The 15325-nt window shown below is 45.1% G+C and overlaps 2 protein-coding genes across 2 annotated transcripts; one reads left to right on the top strand and one right to left on the bottom strand.

Moving 5' to 3' along the window:
- Positions 1-6606: 6606 nt before the first annotated feature.
- LOC131136090 (uncharacterized protein C13orf42) lies at positions 6607-10177 on the bottom strand. Its single transcript, XM_058082590.1, has 3 exons — positions 9782-10177; positions 8396-8567; positions 6607-7323 (listed from the first exon to the last, which is right to left on the bottom strand). The coding sequence occupies exons 1-3, from the start codon at positions 10175-10177 to the stop codon at positions 7070-7072; spliced, it is 822 nt and encodes a 273-aa protein (XP_057938573.1). The 3' UTR covers positions 6607-7069.
- A 2172-nt stretch (positions 10178-12349) lies between these two features.
- Positions 12350-13439, top strand: LOC131136006 (TLR adapter interacting with SLC15A4 on the lysosome). Its single transcript, XM_058082454.1, has one exon. It carries the CDS (start codon positions 12363-12365, stop codon positions 13272-13274), a length of 912 nt encoding a protein of 303 aa, XP_057938437.1. The 5' UTR covers positions 12350-12362; the 3' UTR covers positions 13275-13439.
- The last annotated feature ends 1886 nt before the right edge of the window (positions 13440-15325 follow it).

Below are 15325 nucleotides of genomic sequence, written 5' to 3'. Positions count from 1 at the left end.
GGCGAGGGATAATTATTTTAAAACTTGTAGGTGGCGCTAGTGAGTCAATTTGGCTTGGTTTCAAATGGGGGCCCCACCAGGGCCCTCAGGCCTGGAATCTGCCCCCCCTTATGAGTTTTCAAGCACATGCAACCTTCTGCGGGCGAATGATGACCCTTTCTTTGTAAACGGCGAGGCCTGAGCATTCGCCGCCAGGCCACGCCCACCACGTGCGCTTTTCCTGCATCATGGTCCATCAACAGGCTTCACCAGGCTGTCAGGCAGTGACCTTGTGACCTCGGTGTTCATCTGATGAATCTCCTGCCAGAAAAGGCCTCATGTAGATCACACGCCTTTAGCCTGTCGCCAATAGGTGGCGCTGCGACGAAATCAGGAAGTGACCTACGGGGACCTTCGGGGCGGGGCCATGATCACATGTACCAAGTATGATGAAAATCTGGCCACGTGGAGCCAAGTTATTCACGTCTACAGTTACGCTCAGCGTGCAAGGCCCGGACAGATGAAAAAGGGCAAAATTTGGGGGCGTGCCACGCCCACATCGTATGGAATATCCCAAAATCCTTCGCAATTTAACGTCGGCCATCCGTCTAGTGTCCGTTGATGCAACAACGGACTCATTCGGTCAAACCCCCTAGGAGGAGTTCGTCGAGATACGACCCCAACTTCTGGCCCGAAAAAGGCCGGCGCCATCCAAAATGGCCGACTTCCTGTTCGTTTTCCAATATGGGTTCTTGAGACTTTTTGGTCCGTCCTGTCACGATAGACGTCTCCACCAAGTTTCGTGACGATCGGTGAAACTGGTGGCGGGGGCTAATTTTTTTTAAAATTCAAGGTGGCGCTAGAGAGCCAATTTTGGAACATTATATTTGTAACCCATAAAATATCAAATTTTTCGCCAGACCTGATGCGCTCGCCAAATTTGGTGAGTTTTCGGGCATGTTAAGGCCCTCAAAATAGCGCTCAAAGGCGCGGAAGAATAATAATAATAATAATAATAAGAAAAAGAAACGGAACGATTACAATAGGGCTTTCGCACTGGTCAGTGCTCGAGCCCTAATTAAAACTGCAAGCAGTGATGAGCGGGCTCGAGCACCCCGACGCGGTCGGGGGTACGCGCGGGTCGGGGGTACGCGCGGGTCGGGGGTACGCGCGGGTCGGGGCGCGTGCGTGTCCGGACGGGCGCGCGGACGCGGCGTACGAAAAACCGCGGCGATGGGATAAGCGGTAAGGGAGTTACGGCACATGCAATTTTCCGCCAGGAGGGGGCGACTCCGGCGGCAAGGTGCGCGGTCACGTCCCGTCCGGCGCCCCGAACCTCCATAAAAAAATTTGCGACGATCGGACCGTGCGGTAGGTACTTGTGGCGGATATACGTTTCCGCCTGTTGGTGGCGCTATACAGTCTATGCGCCCACATGGTAACGGACCGGAGGGTACCCCGAACCACCAGAAAAAATTAGGTGCGGATCCGACCGTGCAGAAGGAAGTTACGGCTGATATTCATTTCCACCAGTTGGTGGCGCTATAGCGTATGTACACACACTGTCATAGACCAGAGGGTACCCCGAACCACCAGAAAAAAATTCGGGCAGATCCGACCATGTGGGAAGAAGTTACGGTAGATATACATTTCCTCCAGTTGTTGGCGCTATAGAGTCTATGGACACGCAGATCCAAAGAGTGGAGGGTGACCCGACCGACCAAAAAAAATTTAGAGACGATCCGACCATGTGGAAGGAAGTTACAGCTATATACATTTCCACCAGTTGGTGGCGCTATAGAGTCTATGTTTACACACAGTCATAGACCAGAGGGTACCCCGAACCACCAGAAAAAATTTGGGACTGATCCGACCATGTAGAAGGAAGTTACAGCTGATATACATTTCCACCAGTTGGTGGCGCTATAGCGTATGTACACACACTGTCATAGACCAGAGGATACCTTAAACCACAAGAAAAAAATTCGGGCAGATCCGAAGATGTGGGAGAAAGTTACGGCAGATATAAATTTCCACCAGTTGGTGGCGCTATACAGTCTATGTACACACACAGTCATAGACCAGAGGGTACCCCAAACCGCCAGAAAAAATTTGGTGCCGATCCGACCATGTGGAAAGAAGTTACGGCAGATATACATTTCCACCAGTTGGTGGCGCTATAGCGTATGTACACACACTGTCATAGACCAGAGGGTACCCCGAACCACTAGAAAAAAATTCGGGAAGATCCGACCATGTGGGAGGAAGTTACGGCAGATATACATTTCCACTAGTTGGTGGCGCTATAGAGTCTATGTACACACACAGTCATAGACCAGAGGGTACCCCAGACCACCAGAAAAAATTTGGGCCTGATCCGACCATGTGGAAGGAAGTTACGGCTATATACATTTCCACCAGTTGGTGGCGCTATAGAGTGTATGTACACACACAGTCATAGACCAGAGAGTACCCCAAACCACCAGAAAAAATGTGGGACCGATCCGACCATGTGGAAGGAAGATACAGCTGATATACATTTCCACCAGTTGGTGGCGCTATAGAGTCTATGGACACGCAGATTCAAAGAGTGGAGGGTTACCCGACCGACCAAAAAAAATTTAGAGACGATCCGACCATGTGGAAGGAAGCTATGGTTGTATACATTTCCGCCAGTTGGTGGCGCTATAAAGTCTATGTACACACACAGTCATAGACCAGAGGGTACCCCAAACCACCAGAAAAAATTTGGTACCGATCCGACCATGTGGAAGGAAGTTACGGCAGATATACATTTTCACCAGTTGGTGGCGCTATAGAGTGTATGTACACACCCAGTCACCGAGTGGAGGGTGACCCAACCCAGCAAAAAAAATTTGGGACCGATCCGACCATGTGGAAGGAAGTTACAGCTGATATACATTTCCACCAGTTGGTGGCGCTATAGCGTATGTACACACACTGTCATAGACCAGAGGATACCTTGAACCACCAGAAAAAAATTCGGGCAGATCCGACCATGTGGGAGAAAGTTACGGCAGATATACATTTCCACCAGTTGGTGGCGCTATACAGTCTATGTACACACACAGTCATAGACCAGAGGGTACCCCAAACCACCAGAAAAAATTTGGGGCCGATGCGACCATGTGGAAGGAAGTTACGGCAGATATACATTTCCACCAAATGGTGGCGCTATAGTGTATGTACACACACTGTCATAGACCAGAGGGTACCCCAAACCACTAGAAAAAAATTTGGGCAGATCGGACCAAGTGGGAGGAAGTGACGGCAGATATACATTTTCACCAGTTGGTGGCGCTATAGAGTCTATGTACACACCCAGTCATAGACTGGAGGGTATCCCAAACCACCAGAAAAAATTTGGGGCAGATCCGACCATGTGGAAGGAAGTTACAGCTGATGTACATTTCCACCAGTTGTGGCGCTATAGAGTCTATGTACACACCCAGTCATAGACTGGAGGGTATCCCAAACCACCAGAAAAAATTTGGGGCAGATCCGACCATGTGGAAGGAAGTTACAGCTGATGTACATTTCCACCAGTTGTGGCGCTATAGAGTCTATGTACACACAGTATAACAGACCAGAGATTGACCCAACACACCAAAAAAAATTTCAAGACAATCTGACCATGAATCAGGAAGTTACAGCAGATATACATTTCCACCAGTTGGTGGCGCTATAGAATCTATATACACACACAGTCACAGACTGTAGGGTGACCGAACCCACCCAAAAAAATTTGGAGACGATCCGACCATGTGGAAGGAAGTTACAGGTGATATACATTTCCACCAGTTGGTGGCGCTATACAGTCTATGTACACACAGTATAACAGACCAGAGATTGACCAGACACACCAAAAAAAATTTCAAGACAATCTGACCATGAATCAGGAAGTTACAGCAGATATACATTTCCACCAGTTGGTGGCGCTATAGAGACCATATACACACACAGTCACAGACTGGAGGGTGACCGAACCCACCCAAAAAAATTTGGAGACGATCCGACCATGTGGAAGGAAGTTTAGGCAGATATACATTTCCACCAGTTGGTGGCGCTGTGTTGTCAACATGGGTTCTGGAGCGTTAGGTGCGTCCTGTCATGATAGACGTCTCCACCGAAAATCATAGTGATACGTGCAACGGGTGGCGAGGGATAATGAATTGAAACTTCTAGGTGGCGCTAGTGTGTCAATTTAGATTGGTGTCACATGGGAGCACCACCAGGGCGCTCAGGCCTGGATTCTGACCTTACGTGTAAGATTTCAGCAACCTGTGACCTTCTGCGGGCAAAATATGAGCCTTCGATGGTCAATGGCGAAGGCTGACCATTCGCCGTGGCCACGCCCACCAAATGTGCTTTACACACATCATAGTCCATCGAATGACATCATCAGTCTGTCAGTCAAACTGTGTATTGACTTTGATGTACATTGCTTCAAGGCAAGGCCAGACACCAGGCAGGGCCAGATATGGTAAAAGTTAAGGTTAAAGTAAAAGTTTGGTGGCGTGCCACGCCCACATCCTAAGTAGCAGCCCAAAATCCTTCGCAATTTAATGTGGGCCGTCCGTCTAGTGTCCGTTGATGCTACAACGGACTCATTCGGTCAAACCCCCTAAGAGGAGTTCGTCGAGATACGACCCCTACATCCTCCCCCAAATGGCCGCCGCCACCTAAAATGGCGGACTTCCTGTTGGTTTTAGAACATGGGTTCTTGAGACTTTTTTGTGCGTCCTGTCACGAGTGATGTCTACTCCGAAAATCATGCCCATACGTGCAACGGGAGGCGAGGGATAATTATTTTAAAAGTTGTAGGGGGCGCTAGTGAGTCAATTTGGCTTGGTTTCAAATGGGGGCCCCACCAGGGCCCTCAGGCTTGGAATCTGCCCCCCCTTATGAGTTTTCAAGCACATGCGACCTTCTGCGGGCGAATGATGACCCTTTCTTTGTAAACGGCGAGGCCTGAGCATTCGCCGCCAGGCCACGCCCACCACGTGCGCTTTTCCTGCATCATGGTCCATCAACAGGCTTCACCAGGCTGTCAGGCAGTGACCTTGTGACCTCGGTGTTCATCTGATGAATCTCCTGCCAGAAAAGGCCTCATGTAGATGACACGCCTTTAGCCTGTCGCCAATAGGTGGCGCTGCGACGAAATCAGGAAGTGACCTACGGGGACTTTCGGGGCGGGGCCATGATCACATGTACCAAGTATGATGAAGATCTGACCACGTGGAGCCAAGTTATTCACGTCTACAGTTACGCTCAGCGTGCAAGGCCCGGACAGATGAAAAAGGGCAAAATTTGGGGGCGTGCCACGCCCACATCGTACAGAATATCCCAAAATCCTTCGCAATTTAACGTCGGCCATCCGTCTAGTGTCCGTTGATGCAACAACGGACTCATTCGGTCAAACCCCCTAGGAGGAGTTCGTCGAGATATGACCCCAACTTCTGGCCCGAAAAAGGCCGCCGCCATCCAAAATGGCCGACTTCCTGTTCGTTTTCCAATATGGGTTCTTGAGACTTTTTGGTCTGTCCTGCCACGATAGACGTGTCCACCAAGTTTCGTGACGATCGGTGAAACTGGTGGCGGGGGCCAATTTTTTTTTAATTTCAAGGTGGCGCTAGAGAGCCAATTTTGGAACATTATATTTGAAACCCATAAAATATCAAATTTTTCGCCAGACCTGATGCGCTCGGCAAATTTGGTGAGTTTTCGGGCATGTTCAGGCCCTCAAAATGGCGCTCAAAGGCGGAGAAGAATAATAATAATAATAAAAAGAAACGGAACGATTACAATAGGGCTTTCGCACTGGTCAGTGCTCGAGCCCTAATAATAATAAACATTACGATTACAATAGGGCTTTCGCACTGGTCAGTGCTCGAGCCCTAATAAACATTACGATTACAATAGGGCTTTCGCACTGGTCAGTGCTCGAGCCCTAACAAGATCAAATTTATTAGCACGACATGAATACATCAGTACGAGCCTGAAGTTTGTTTTTCAGAGAGAACTTAATGTGTGTCATAACAGTTCAGAATTAATTGAGGTTGTGAATGGACAATTATACACATTAACACTCAATAATATCATCAAACCTTACCTTTATGCATCTCCACATAGTATCGGCATTCTGGCCGCTTGCAACAGATGGTGTGATTTCTAACTGTACATATCTTAAATAACATAGCCCATATTTCCAGATGCTGTTATTTAAAAATAATTTAAGTCAAGTGTCCACTTCATGGTACTCACTGGTGGTTAGGGACTTCTGGTCTAATGGAAGAACAAGAACACAGCTGATTTTGAGTATCCGTCTCTATAGTTGAGGCCTTCAAAGATTTCATGGCTATGCTCTATAGCAGTTGAAATTAAACATAATTTCCTTACTGCGAGGATGTGCTGTATGTATTCAAGGCTATGTGTTTTTCTTATTGTAGCACTGTCCAATGACAAATACCATTGACCTTGTTGGTGGATGAGGGTGGGGGGGGGGGGGGGGGGGGGGGGGCTACACTCATGGTGGGCACTTGTGGATCCTTTTATACACGCAGTTGGAACATCTTTTCCCTTTTACAATATCAAAGGGTGTGAGATTATTTTCTTCTAATGCTTCGGATGGAGGTTTTCTACACTTCAAGGTGAACTATGCTGAGATGCTCATTGTTGTCCTTTGCCTTTGGTGCCTTTCAATCAAAATCCCATCACAACTTTTTTCACTTATAATAAAAAACCCAGAAGGTTTCAGTAAAAGATTCAATTGATAAAAATCAATCCTAATATCCTTCATGGATTCTTATAAATGTGATTGTTGACACTTCATCAGGTGCACAGTCTTAATAAGATACAATAAAGAGATGACAGTATGTCTACCAAGCAGCAGGTTTGGTTGCCTTGTAGGACATGTTCACACTTGTGGTTCGATGCCGTGGTCCGGACCGAAATATTAAAAAACAATATTAGGTGCAAACCGGTGTGTAAAAAGTACATTCTTTAGCAAATTGTTCATACCAAAAGGTGTAAAGCAACCAAAGTTTTACTTTCAAGTCTCCGCTCATCCTCAGGACTTTTTCCACTTGGCCTTGAAACGTAGCGTCTGCAGGGTGCTCTCCACCACTTTGGGTAAATGGATGGGGTTCCTCTGCAGACGCAACCTGCTGCTGGTCGACCCGCTCTGGTTCTTCTTATTGAGGACCTTTTCCTTGGCACAGGACACAACCTGCTCCTGTTGCTTCCTGTCTGGGTCATCCGCCCCCCGTGGAACCCGCAAGACCCAGTTGGAGTGGAGGTTGTGTTCTGCAGAGCTGCAGGCCACTGTTGGTGAGAGACATTTCCTTCATTAAACATCAATAACTATTAAAATAAAAATTATAATAATAAATAAAATCATATTTAGGGCGGCACGGCGGTCTAGTGGTTAGCGCGCAGACCTCACAGCTAGGAGACCAGCGTTCAATTCCACCCTCGGCCATCTCTGTGTGGAGTTTGCATGTTCTCCCCGTGCATGCGTGGGTTTTCTCCGGGTACTCCGGTTTCCTCCCACATTCCAAAAACATGCTAGGTTAATTGGCGACTCCAAATTGTCCATGGGTATGAATGTGAGTGTGAATGGTTGTTTGTCTATATGTGCCCTGTGATTGGCTGGCGACCAGTCCAGGGTGTACCCCGCCTCTTGCCCAAAGACAGCTGGGATAGGCTCCAGCATCCCTGTGACCCTCGTGAGGAAAAAGCGGTAGAAAATGAATGAATGAATAATACATAAATAAATTATATATATATATATATATATATATATATATATATATATATATATATATACATGCCCTTCATGGTTGTCATGACAGTGGGTATTCATGTTCATATGTGTGGCACGTCCACACACACATTATTATTATGATGCCATGGTTGACATCACCAGCAAGGCCTGTGTTTTGATTACACTGATAAAGGTGTAATTCTCCCACGCCAACAGCACAGCCCCAGAAATGTCAAGGTCATATTTGATTAAACATTGTTTCACTATACAGAGAAGCTTAATTCAATTTGCGCCATCATACTTTGATTGAAATGGCATAATTTACAACACACTCACCAATCTAGACAGAGTCATTTATCTCAGTCCTTTGCCTGAATATTTTATAGTGCCTGTTATTAAACACAGTGGCGTACAGTCAGGAGCAAGGCCTTCTCTGCTGGCCTAACCATTACCATACGCACTGACATACATTTTAGAACTTACATTATAATATGTGTTGTATGTATTTGTAATAATTTATTCCCAGCTGTTTATTATCTTCATTTACAGGACTGGTCCCATTACCAAAACGGGCTATTGGCTGTCTTCAGTACAAGTGAGCACAGAGGGAACATGAAGGGAAGACCTCACCTATGAAGTCCACGTCAGCGTGTCCATTGTCCATGTAAGGTTTGTGTTGAGCTTCACTGTCACAGCTTGCAATCACCTCATCCAAAAATTGCAAAGTGTCCTCCACATTGGGCACAGGCGGAGCTGAAGGGGTCACTTTTGATGCCTGTGAACGAGGAGAGACAGTTGTTGTCTGATGTTAGCAAAGGTGTAGCGAGATACGTCCATATCATAGACAAGACATACGGAACAGAACGGAGGCAGCCAGGGAAATGCATTCAACTGTCTGTGCTTTTCAAACAGAACGCAGTGAAAAGCAACATGGCATGCTGCTATCAAATAATAAGATGACATCAACACCGCATCTGGTGTTATGTGTAAAATACTTGTGAGAAAGGTACAAGTCCACCTCTGATACTTCCTGCGAAAGTAGAAAATTCCCATGTCAACAATATACACACAAACATTTGCTGTGCTGCACAGACAAACACACGCAAAAAGCCAGGAAAATGCTGAAATTTCATGGCTTTTTTGTGTGAAAGGAGCAGATGATGTCACATTACCCATTTTATACATATTTTCCCACACATATGCTTTCACACAGTTTCAGCTCCCACCCTCGGCCATCTCTGTGTGGAGTTTGCATGTTCTCCCCGTGCATGCGTGGGTTTTCTCCGGGTACTCCGGTTTTCTCCCACATTCCAAAAACATGCTAGGTTAATTGCCGACTCCAAATTGTCCATAGGTATGAATGTGAGTGTGAATGGTTGTTTGTCTATATGTGCCCTGTGATTGGCTGGCGACCAGTCCACGGTGTACCCCGCCTCTCGCCCAAAGACAGCTGGGATAGGCTCCAGCACCCCCTGCAACCCTTGTGAGGAAAAAGCAGTAGAAAATGAATGAATGAATGAATGAATGACAGTTTCAGCTCCTGCGATTGGCTCGTGACCCGACCAGTCCAGAGTGGATGGGTGGATGGATGGATAGATGGATGGATGGAGAGTTCCAGCTCTGACATTACCTCAGGATCAGGAAAATAGCCAAATTGAACCATCAGAAGCACCATCCCATCTCTACTACACCTCTCATACTACCTCAGAGGCAGAAAACTTGCCAGGTCAACAGTATGCTGTATGCATGGAAAAAGGACAGTTAGAGCTTGAAAATGCTGTTCTGTGTAAACAGCACAGATACGGAAAAAAGCCAAGAAAAAGCTGGCTTACAAGGACTTTTAAGTGTGAACGGGGCTCATGTCACCATTGTCCCTTTCACACAGAGCTTATACAAATTTGCCACTTTGCTGAATAGTGTTGAATTACAAGGCCAGTTTAGATCCGGCATTTGTTAATAAAGCGGGATATTGCAAACTTGTGCATTTTCACACAAAAGTGGAAAGTGAAGGCGTACCGGTTGTGTGAGTGGAGCTGGTGGTGCAGCTTTCTTCTTTGAGGACGCTGAGGCCTTGACAGTATCGCTACTTTTCAAGATGCTCTCGGTGTAACGCCGCCTCAGAGCCACCAGTGCCTCCAGGTACTCCAGGCAGTTCCGATTCTGGGAGTAGAGCCATATGCGGTCTTCTTGTCTCTGGTAGTAGTACAAGGTGGATTCGATGCTCACTGTGCTTTTGCTCCGTTTCAACGTCGACTGAGATCGCTCTCCCAACACCAGCATGGACGTGCTGCGGACCAGCCTGACTGTGCAGGCGCTGTGGTAGTCTTGCCCGAATTCTCCTCGACTGCCACAGTCTCGCCCTTTTTGTCCATTATGATTAGGACGGAATACATAATTTATCTTCCGAAACATCCCACTAAACAAAGCTGATCAAGGTTAAAAACTTGCCTCTGACGTCCATAGCTTAGTCAGAATCAAGCTTACCTGGATATGTCTCTGTCCAAGGTGCTGATAAGCTGAAACTATGACGCTCTTGTTCAACCTGACCTCATCTTTGGTGTTAGTCGCTTGGTTGCATAGCAGCTCTGTAATTCGACACTTTAGAGAAACAGGTCCGGTTCAGGTGTCAGATTACCACTGATGTTCCTTAAAGGAACCTGCGTATAGAATCCACAGTATATGCTAAGGACATTATAAACATTTAATTGTCAAGAAACTATAAGAAAGATACATCTATGAATAATAAAACTTGTGATTGTCTTGTGATTCCTAAATGAGACGTCTGCAAAGCCAAGGTAGAAAAAAATCCAATCCATAAATACTGTAAAACTCTAAATAAATCTCATGACTCTTTCCTTTAGCTCACTTGCATAAAATGCCAATTTGACCTTCTATGTTTGTCAGAAGAAATGACGACTTGCGGTTACGTATGAATGTGAAAGTGCTACTTCTGCTTTAGCACTGATACATATGTAAGTGTGCATGAGGTAGGAAAAAAAGGAATTAGTATCTCTCATATGTTGTTTTGATTCCATTAAGGCTCTTTTATTCATATCTGTGTTGTTTCTTTACACGGTAAAAAGTGCTTGTGAGTGAGTAAAAAAAAACAAAACACAAATTGAGGTTTTGAGTCTCTTTGGGGGCATCTGTGTGTGGCGTTAGCCTGTTCTGTCTGCATGTGCATGAACTTACTTGGGGGACTCCGGCTTCCTCACTCCATAAACATGTACTATGTTAAATAGTCGTTTGTTTATATGCACCCTGTGATTGACTGGTGACCAATTTGGGGGGTGTAGTTGGCATGGGCTACAGTTGACCTAAAAAAAAAAGTTGAAAATAACTACAATTATGACCTTTATGAAGATAAGCGGTATAGAAAAAGAATGAATGAATGGTAAATACGGGTAGTAGAACCAGAATGGCATCTGAATAAAATTTAACACACGCCTTTATAAATAAGACATTTACTTTAGAAAAAAATGTATTAAAAGGTGATTTTTTTATTTCAAAGTGATAGCTCATAAAAGATCCCAACATGGAATATGATAAAAAAAATACTCTATATGTTAAAAAACAACAATAAAAATAATGGATAATGTTTCTTAAGATTCTCAAGGTTTGTATTTTTATCCTTTATGAGGCACTCATTGAAATATTTCTAATGAAATACTTCTAAAAAATTAGATCCGAAATTTAATCGGCAGAAAATTAGTCTAGTAAAATATATTTTGTAAATACTTGTTTCCTCAATTCTAAATTATTTTTTAAAAAGTTGAAAATAATTACAATTATGACCTTTATGAGGATAAGCGTTATAGAAAAAGAATGGTAAATACAGGTGGTAGAACCAGAATGGCATCTGACAAAAATACTGCATATGTTAAAAAACAACAATAAAAATAATGGATAATGTTATATTAAGATTCTCAAGGTTTGTATTTTTATCCTTTATGAGTCACTCATTGAAATATTTCTAATTAAATACTTCTAAAAAATTAGATCCGAAATTTCATCGGCAGAAAATTATTCTAGTAAGATATTTTTTTAAATATTTGTTTCCTAAATTCCAAATTATTGAAAAAAAGTTGAAAATAACTACAATTATGACCTTTATGAGGATAAGCGGTATAGAAAAAGAATGAATGAATGGTAAATATGGGTGGTAGAACCAGAATGGCATCTGAATAAAATTGAACATAAGCCTTATATAAGATATAAATAAGACATTTATTTATAAGAAAAAAAGAGTATTAAAAGGGAAACAATTATGATTTTTTTTTTGCATTATTTTCTTTTATATCACGATGCATGCAAACGACCTTAAATCTTTCTTGAACAGCAGAATGAACCAAATTTACACCCATTCTGGTTGTTTATACCCACATTTAGCATTATTATTATTTTTTTCAACTTCAAATGAGACATCTTTTGGCCATTGAAACTGTAATACAGTACCTGCATGCCCCCCCAGCTGCAGCATGGATTATTGAGAAAGGGGAAGAATGATTCTCACTTCCTCTCATGGCGGGGTACAGAACCAAGCAGACCACCTGAACTGATGTTATTAGTAACACGAGACGTGACAAAGACAGCAGACATGCTTTGTGAAGTCAAATTGTTGAGCATGATCTATGGACAAGCAGAGGAATTGGACCCACCATGTCCTGAGAGGCAGGAGACCACGCCAGCGTCTCCTGTTGTAGATCTTCATCACAGTTCATCTGAGCAGGTTTGTGGCGTGGATGACAGTAGGAACCCGCAACTCCATGTCTCCCAGCTGGAGTCTCTGGATCTCTACACCACCCAGCCTGACAGCGAGAACTCTCTGGGACTGGAGATACCGGCTCAGGCCCGCTTCGGAGGTGATTCCACCACCTTCTTGGTGCCGTCTTACTGCCAGAGTATCTGCCTGAACTACAGCGACCTTCACATTGGCGGCGACCAGGTGATGCCACTCTCGGCTGACAACAGTGAGCAGGTCGTCGTTGACACCCAGGCGATTGGTCCCTTTCTGCAGTCCTGTGATGTACCTCCGCCTGTGGAGGACTCTTCTCCTGGACCTCCTAGAGCGCTAGGGGGTCTTCTGCTGTCACTCAGAGGAGGCTCCAACCGCTGGAGGCAAGGCAGTGGTCGGGATCGGAGCTTTTTGTTCCAAGGCCGTGAAGGCCCCTTCTCCAATTCCCTCCTTAATCACTACCTGGAGCAGAAGGTTCTAGATCTCTACCAGCAGTACCTGATGGAGAACATGGCCAGGGAGAGGGATGCGGACTCGGGCCGTATTTCCCCACTATTGGGATCCGAGATGGTCCTGACCAGCCTGGACCAGATCACCCTGCAGCTGAGCCGGGATGGGAACTTGGAGGCGGGCCTGGCCAAGGACATGGTGTTGTCCTGCCTTCTGAGGGTGGCAGGAGACATGCAGTCCAGTGAAATCAGCACACCAGTCCTGCAGATCTCCAGCGATGCATCCAATGAGCACGTCAACAAATATAAAGTGGAACAAAAATAATATTTTTTTCTTTTTCAATAAAGGGCAATATGTTTTTGTTACTGCTTCCAACCAGAGGTTATTTTGTAAAAGATGTTGCAATAAGGTTAATAAAATTAATCTGCATTTGTGGCGCCCCCTGTGGTTTGACCTCAAAATGTTTTAGAGGGCATCATGTTCTTAATATATCCTGATTGTACAAAAAGTTCATAAATTATGGGCAATAATTAGCTAAGACTTGCCCCTTCTTCCTCCTAAACTAGGGAGTAATTTGCTAACAAATTAAATTATTAAATTGAATTAAAACACGTAGCACGGTGGTCGAGTGGTTAGCAGACCTCACAGCGAGGAGACCAAGGTTCAATTCCACCCTCGGCCATCTCTGTGTGGAGTTTGCATGTTCTCCCCGTGCACGCTAGGCCAATTGGCGACTCCAAATTGTCCATAGGTATGAATGTGAGTGTGAATGGTTGTTTGTCTATATGTGCCCTGTGATTGGCTGGCGACCAGTCCAGGGTGTACCCCGCCTCTCGCCCAAAGACAGTTGGGATAGGCTCCAGCACCCCCGCGACCCTCGTGAGGAAAAAGCGGTAGAAAATTGAATGAATGAATGAATGTTGCAAAGAGGTCAATACTATTAATCTGCATTTTTGGCGCCCTCTTTGGTATGAACTCAAAATGTTTTAGAGAGCATCATATTCTTAATATATCCTGATTGTACAAAAAGTTCATGAATTATGGGCAATAATTAGCTAAGACTTGCCCCTTCTCCCTCCTAAACTAGGGAGTAATTTGCTAATAAATGAAATTTAATTAAAATACAGTGCTCTGCAACTCTTATTCTTCTTTTGAGTCATTATTTATCTGTAATTATTCCCACACTGAAAATCAACATGAACTAATAGGGATTATGCGGTCTCGAACAGGTGACTTTTGAGTCTGGAGTAGAGCGACTCGTGGTGCTGATGTGGCAGAAGGAGGATCTGAGTGAGCAAACTGTGCAGTGGCATTGTGGAGGAGGTCAGTCATATAACGGGGTCCGCCTTGAGGTATGACTTGAAGGAATGTAGGAGTTTGTAGTTTGTTTGTAATCTATTCTTTGTCAATTTACATAAACCAGGAAGTAGTCTGTTAGCAAACAGTTCAACCTTTCCAATACGACCCAAAGTTAAACCAACTTGCAGCTAGTCATCAGCATCATCTAGACGCTATTTAAGTAGAATGTTATACGTAGAAAGCTATGAAAACAACCCTGATATTAGTGTATGATCACCAAGAGGCTGTAAATGAGTTGAGTTGAGGACAAACTTACATGTGACTTATTTTCTCACATTCAAACCACTGATTCATCGGTAACCTTCTTCCCCTCCTGTAAATAAGAACGTACCGTTAGGAAACCTGTGAAGTCTCAAGGTTGCAAGCAAAAGTATTTCTGCCTTTGTCCGGGCATTCCAGGTACACGTGAAAAGAGCCTGCACTTTCCTAAAAAACGCAAATGCAGAGGCAGTGACAGAGACAGACACCAAAACAACATTCATAGGATTAGAATTATTCATTCCAACCAGTCCAGTGAGTACACTGCCTGTCACCCAAAGTCAGCTGGGATAGGCTCCAGCATACCAGGCAATCCGAGTGAGGAAAACCGGCATAGAAGATGGGTAGGTGAATGGGTGGCTGGCTGGGTGGATGGGTGGGTGGATGGATGGGTGGATGGGCGGGTGGATGGATGGATGGATGGGCGGGTGGATGGATGGGTGAGTAGGTGGAGGGATGGATGAATGGATGGATAGATGGGTGGGTGAGTGGGTGGATGGATGGATGGATGGATGGATGGATGGATGGATGGGCGGGTGCATGGATGAGTTGGTCGATGGATGGGTGGCTGGCTAGATGGATTGATGGATGGGTGGGTGGATGGATGATGGATTGGGTGGGTGGGTTGATGGATGGGTGGATGGATGGATGGGTGGATGGATGGGTGGGTGGATGGATGGATGATGGATTGGGTGGGTGCGTTGATGGATGGGTGGGTGGATGGATGGATTGGGTGGATGGGTGGCTGGCTGGCTTTT

This window comes from Doryrhamphus excisus, chromosome 9 (assembly GCF_030265055.1).
Source record: "Doryrhamphus excisus isolate RoL2022-K1 chromosome 9, RoL_Dexc_1.0, whole genome shotgun sequence".
NCBI classification, from domain to species: Eukaryota; Metazoa; Chordata; class Actinopteri; order Syngnathiformes; family Syngnathidae; genus Doryrhamphus; species Doryrhamphus excisus.
This window is presented reverse-complemented; position numbering and strand designations above follow the sequence as displayed.

Coding starts and splice junctions, on each gene's coding strand:
- LOC131136090 (XM_058082590.1), bottom strand. CDS start 10,177: ATGTTTCGGAAGATAAATTATGTATTCCGTCCTAATCATAATGGACAA. Junction 8,568..9,781: donor CAGCTCCACTCACACAACCG/GTACGCCTTCAC, acceptor TGCTAACATCAG/ACAACAACTGTCTCTCCTCG. Junction 7,324..8,395: donor CGCTGACGTGGACTTCATAG/GTGAGGTCTTCC, acceptor TCTCACCAACAG/TGGCCTGCAGCTCTGCAGAA.
- LOC131136006 (XM_058082454.1), top strand. CDS start 12,363: ATGCTTTGTGAAGTCAAATTGTTGAGCATGATCTATGGACAAGCAGAG.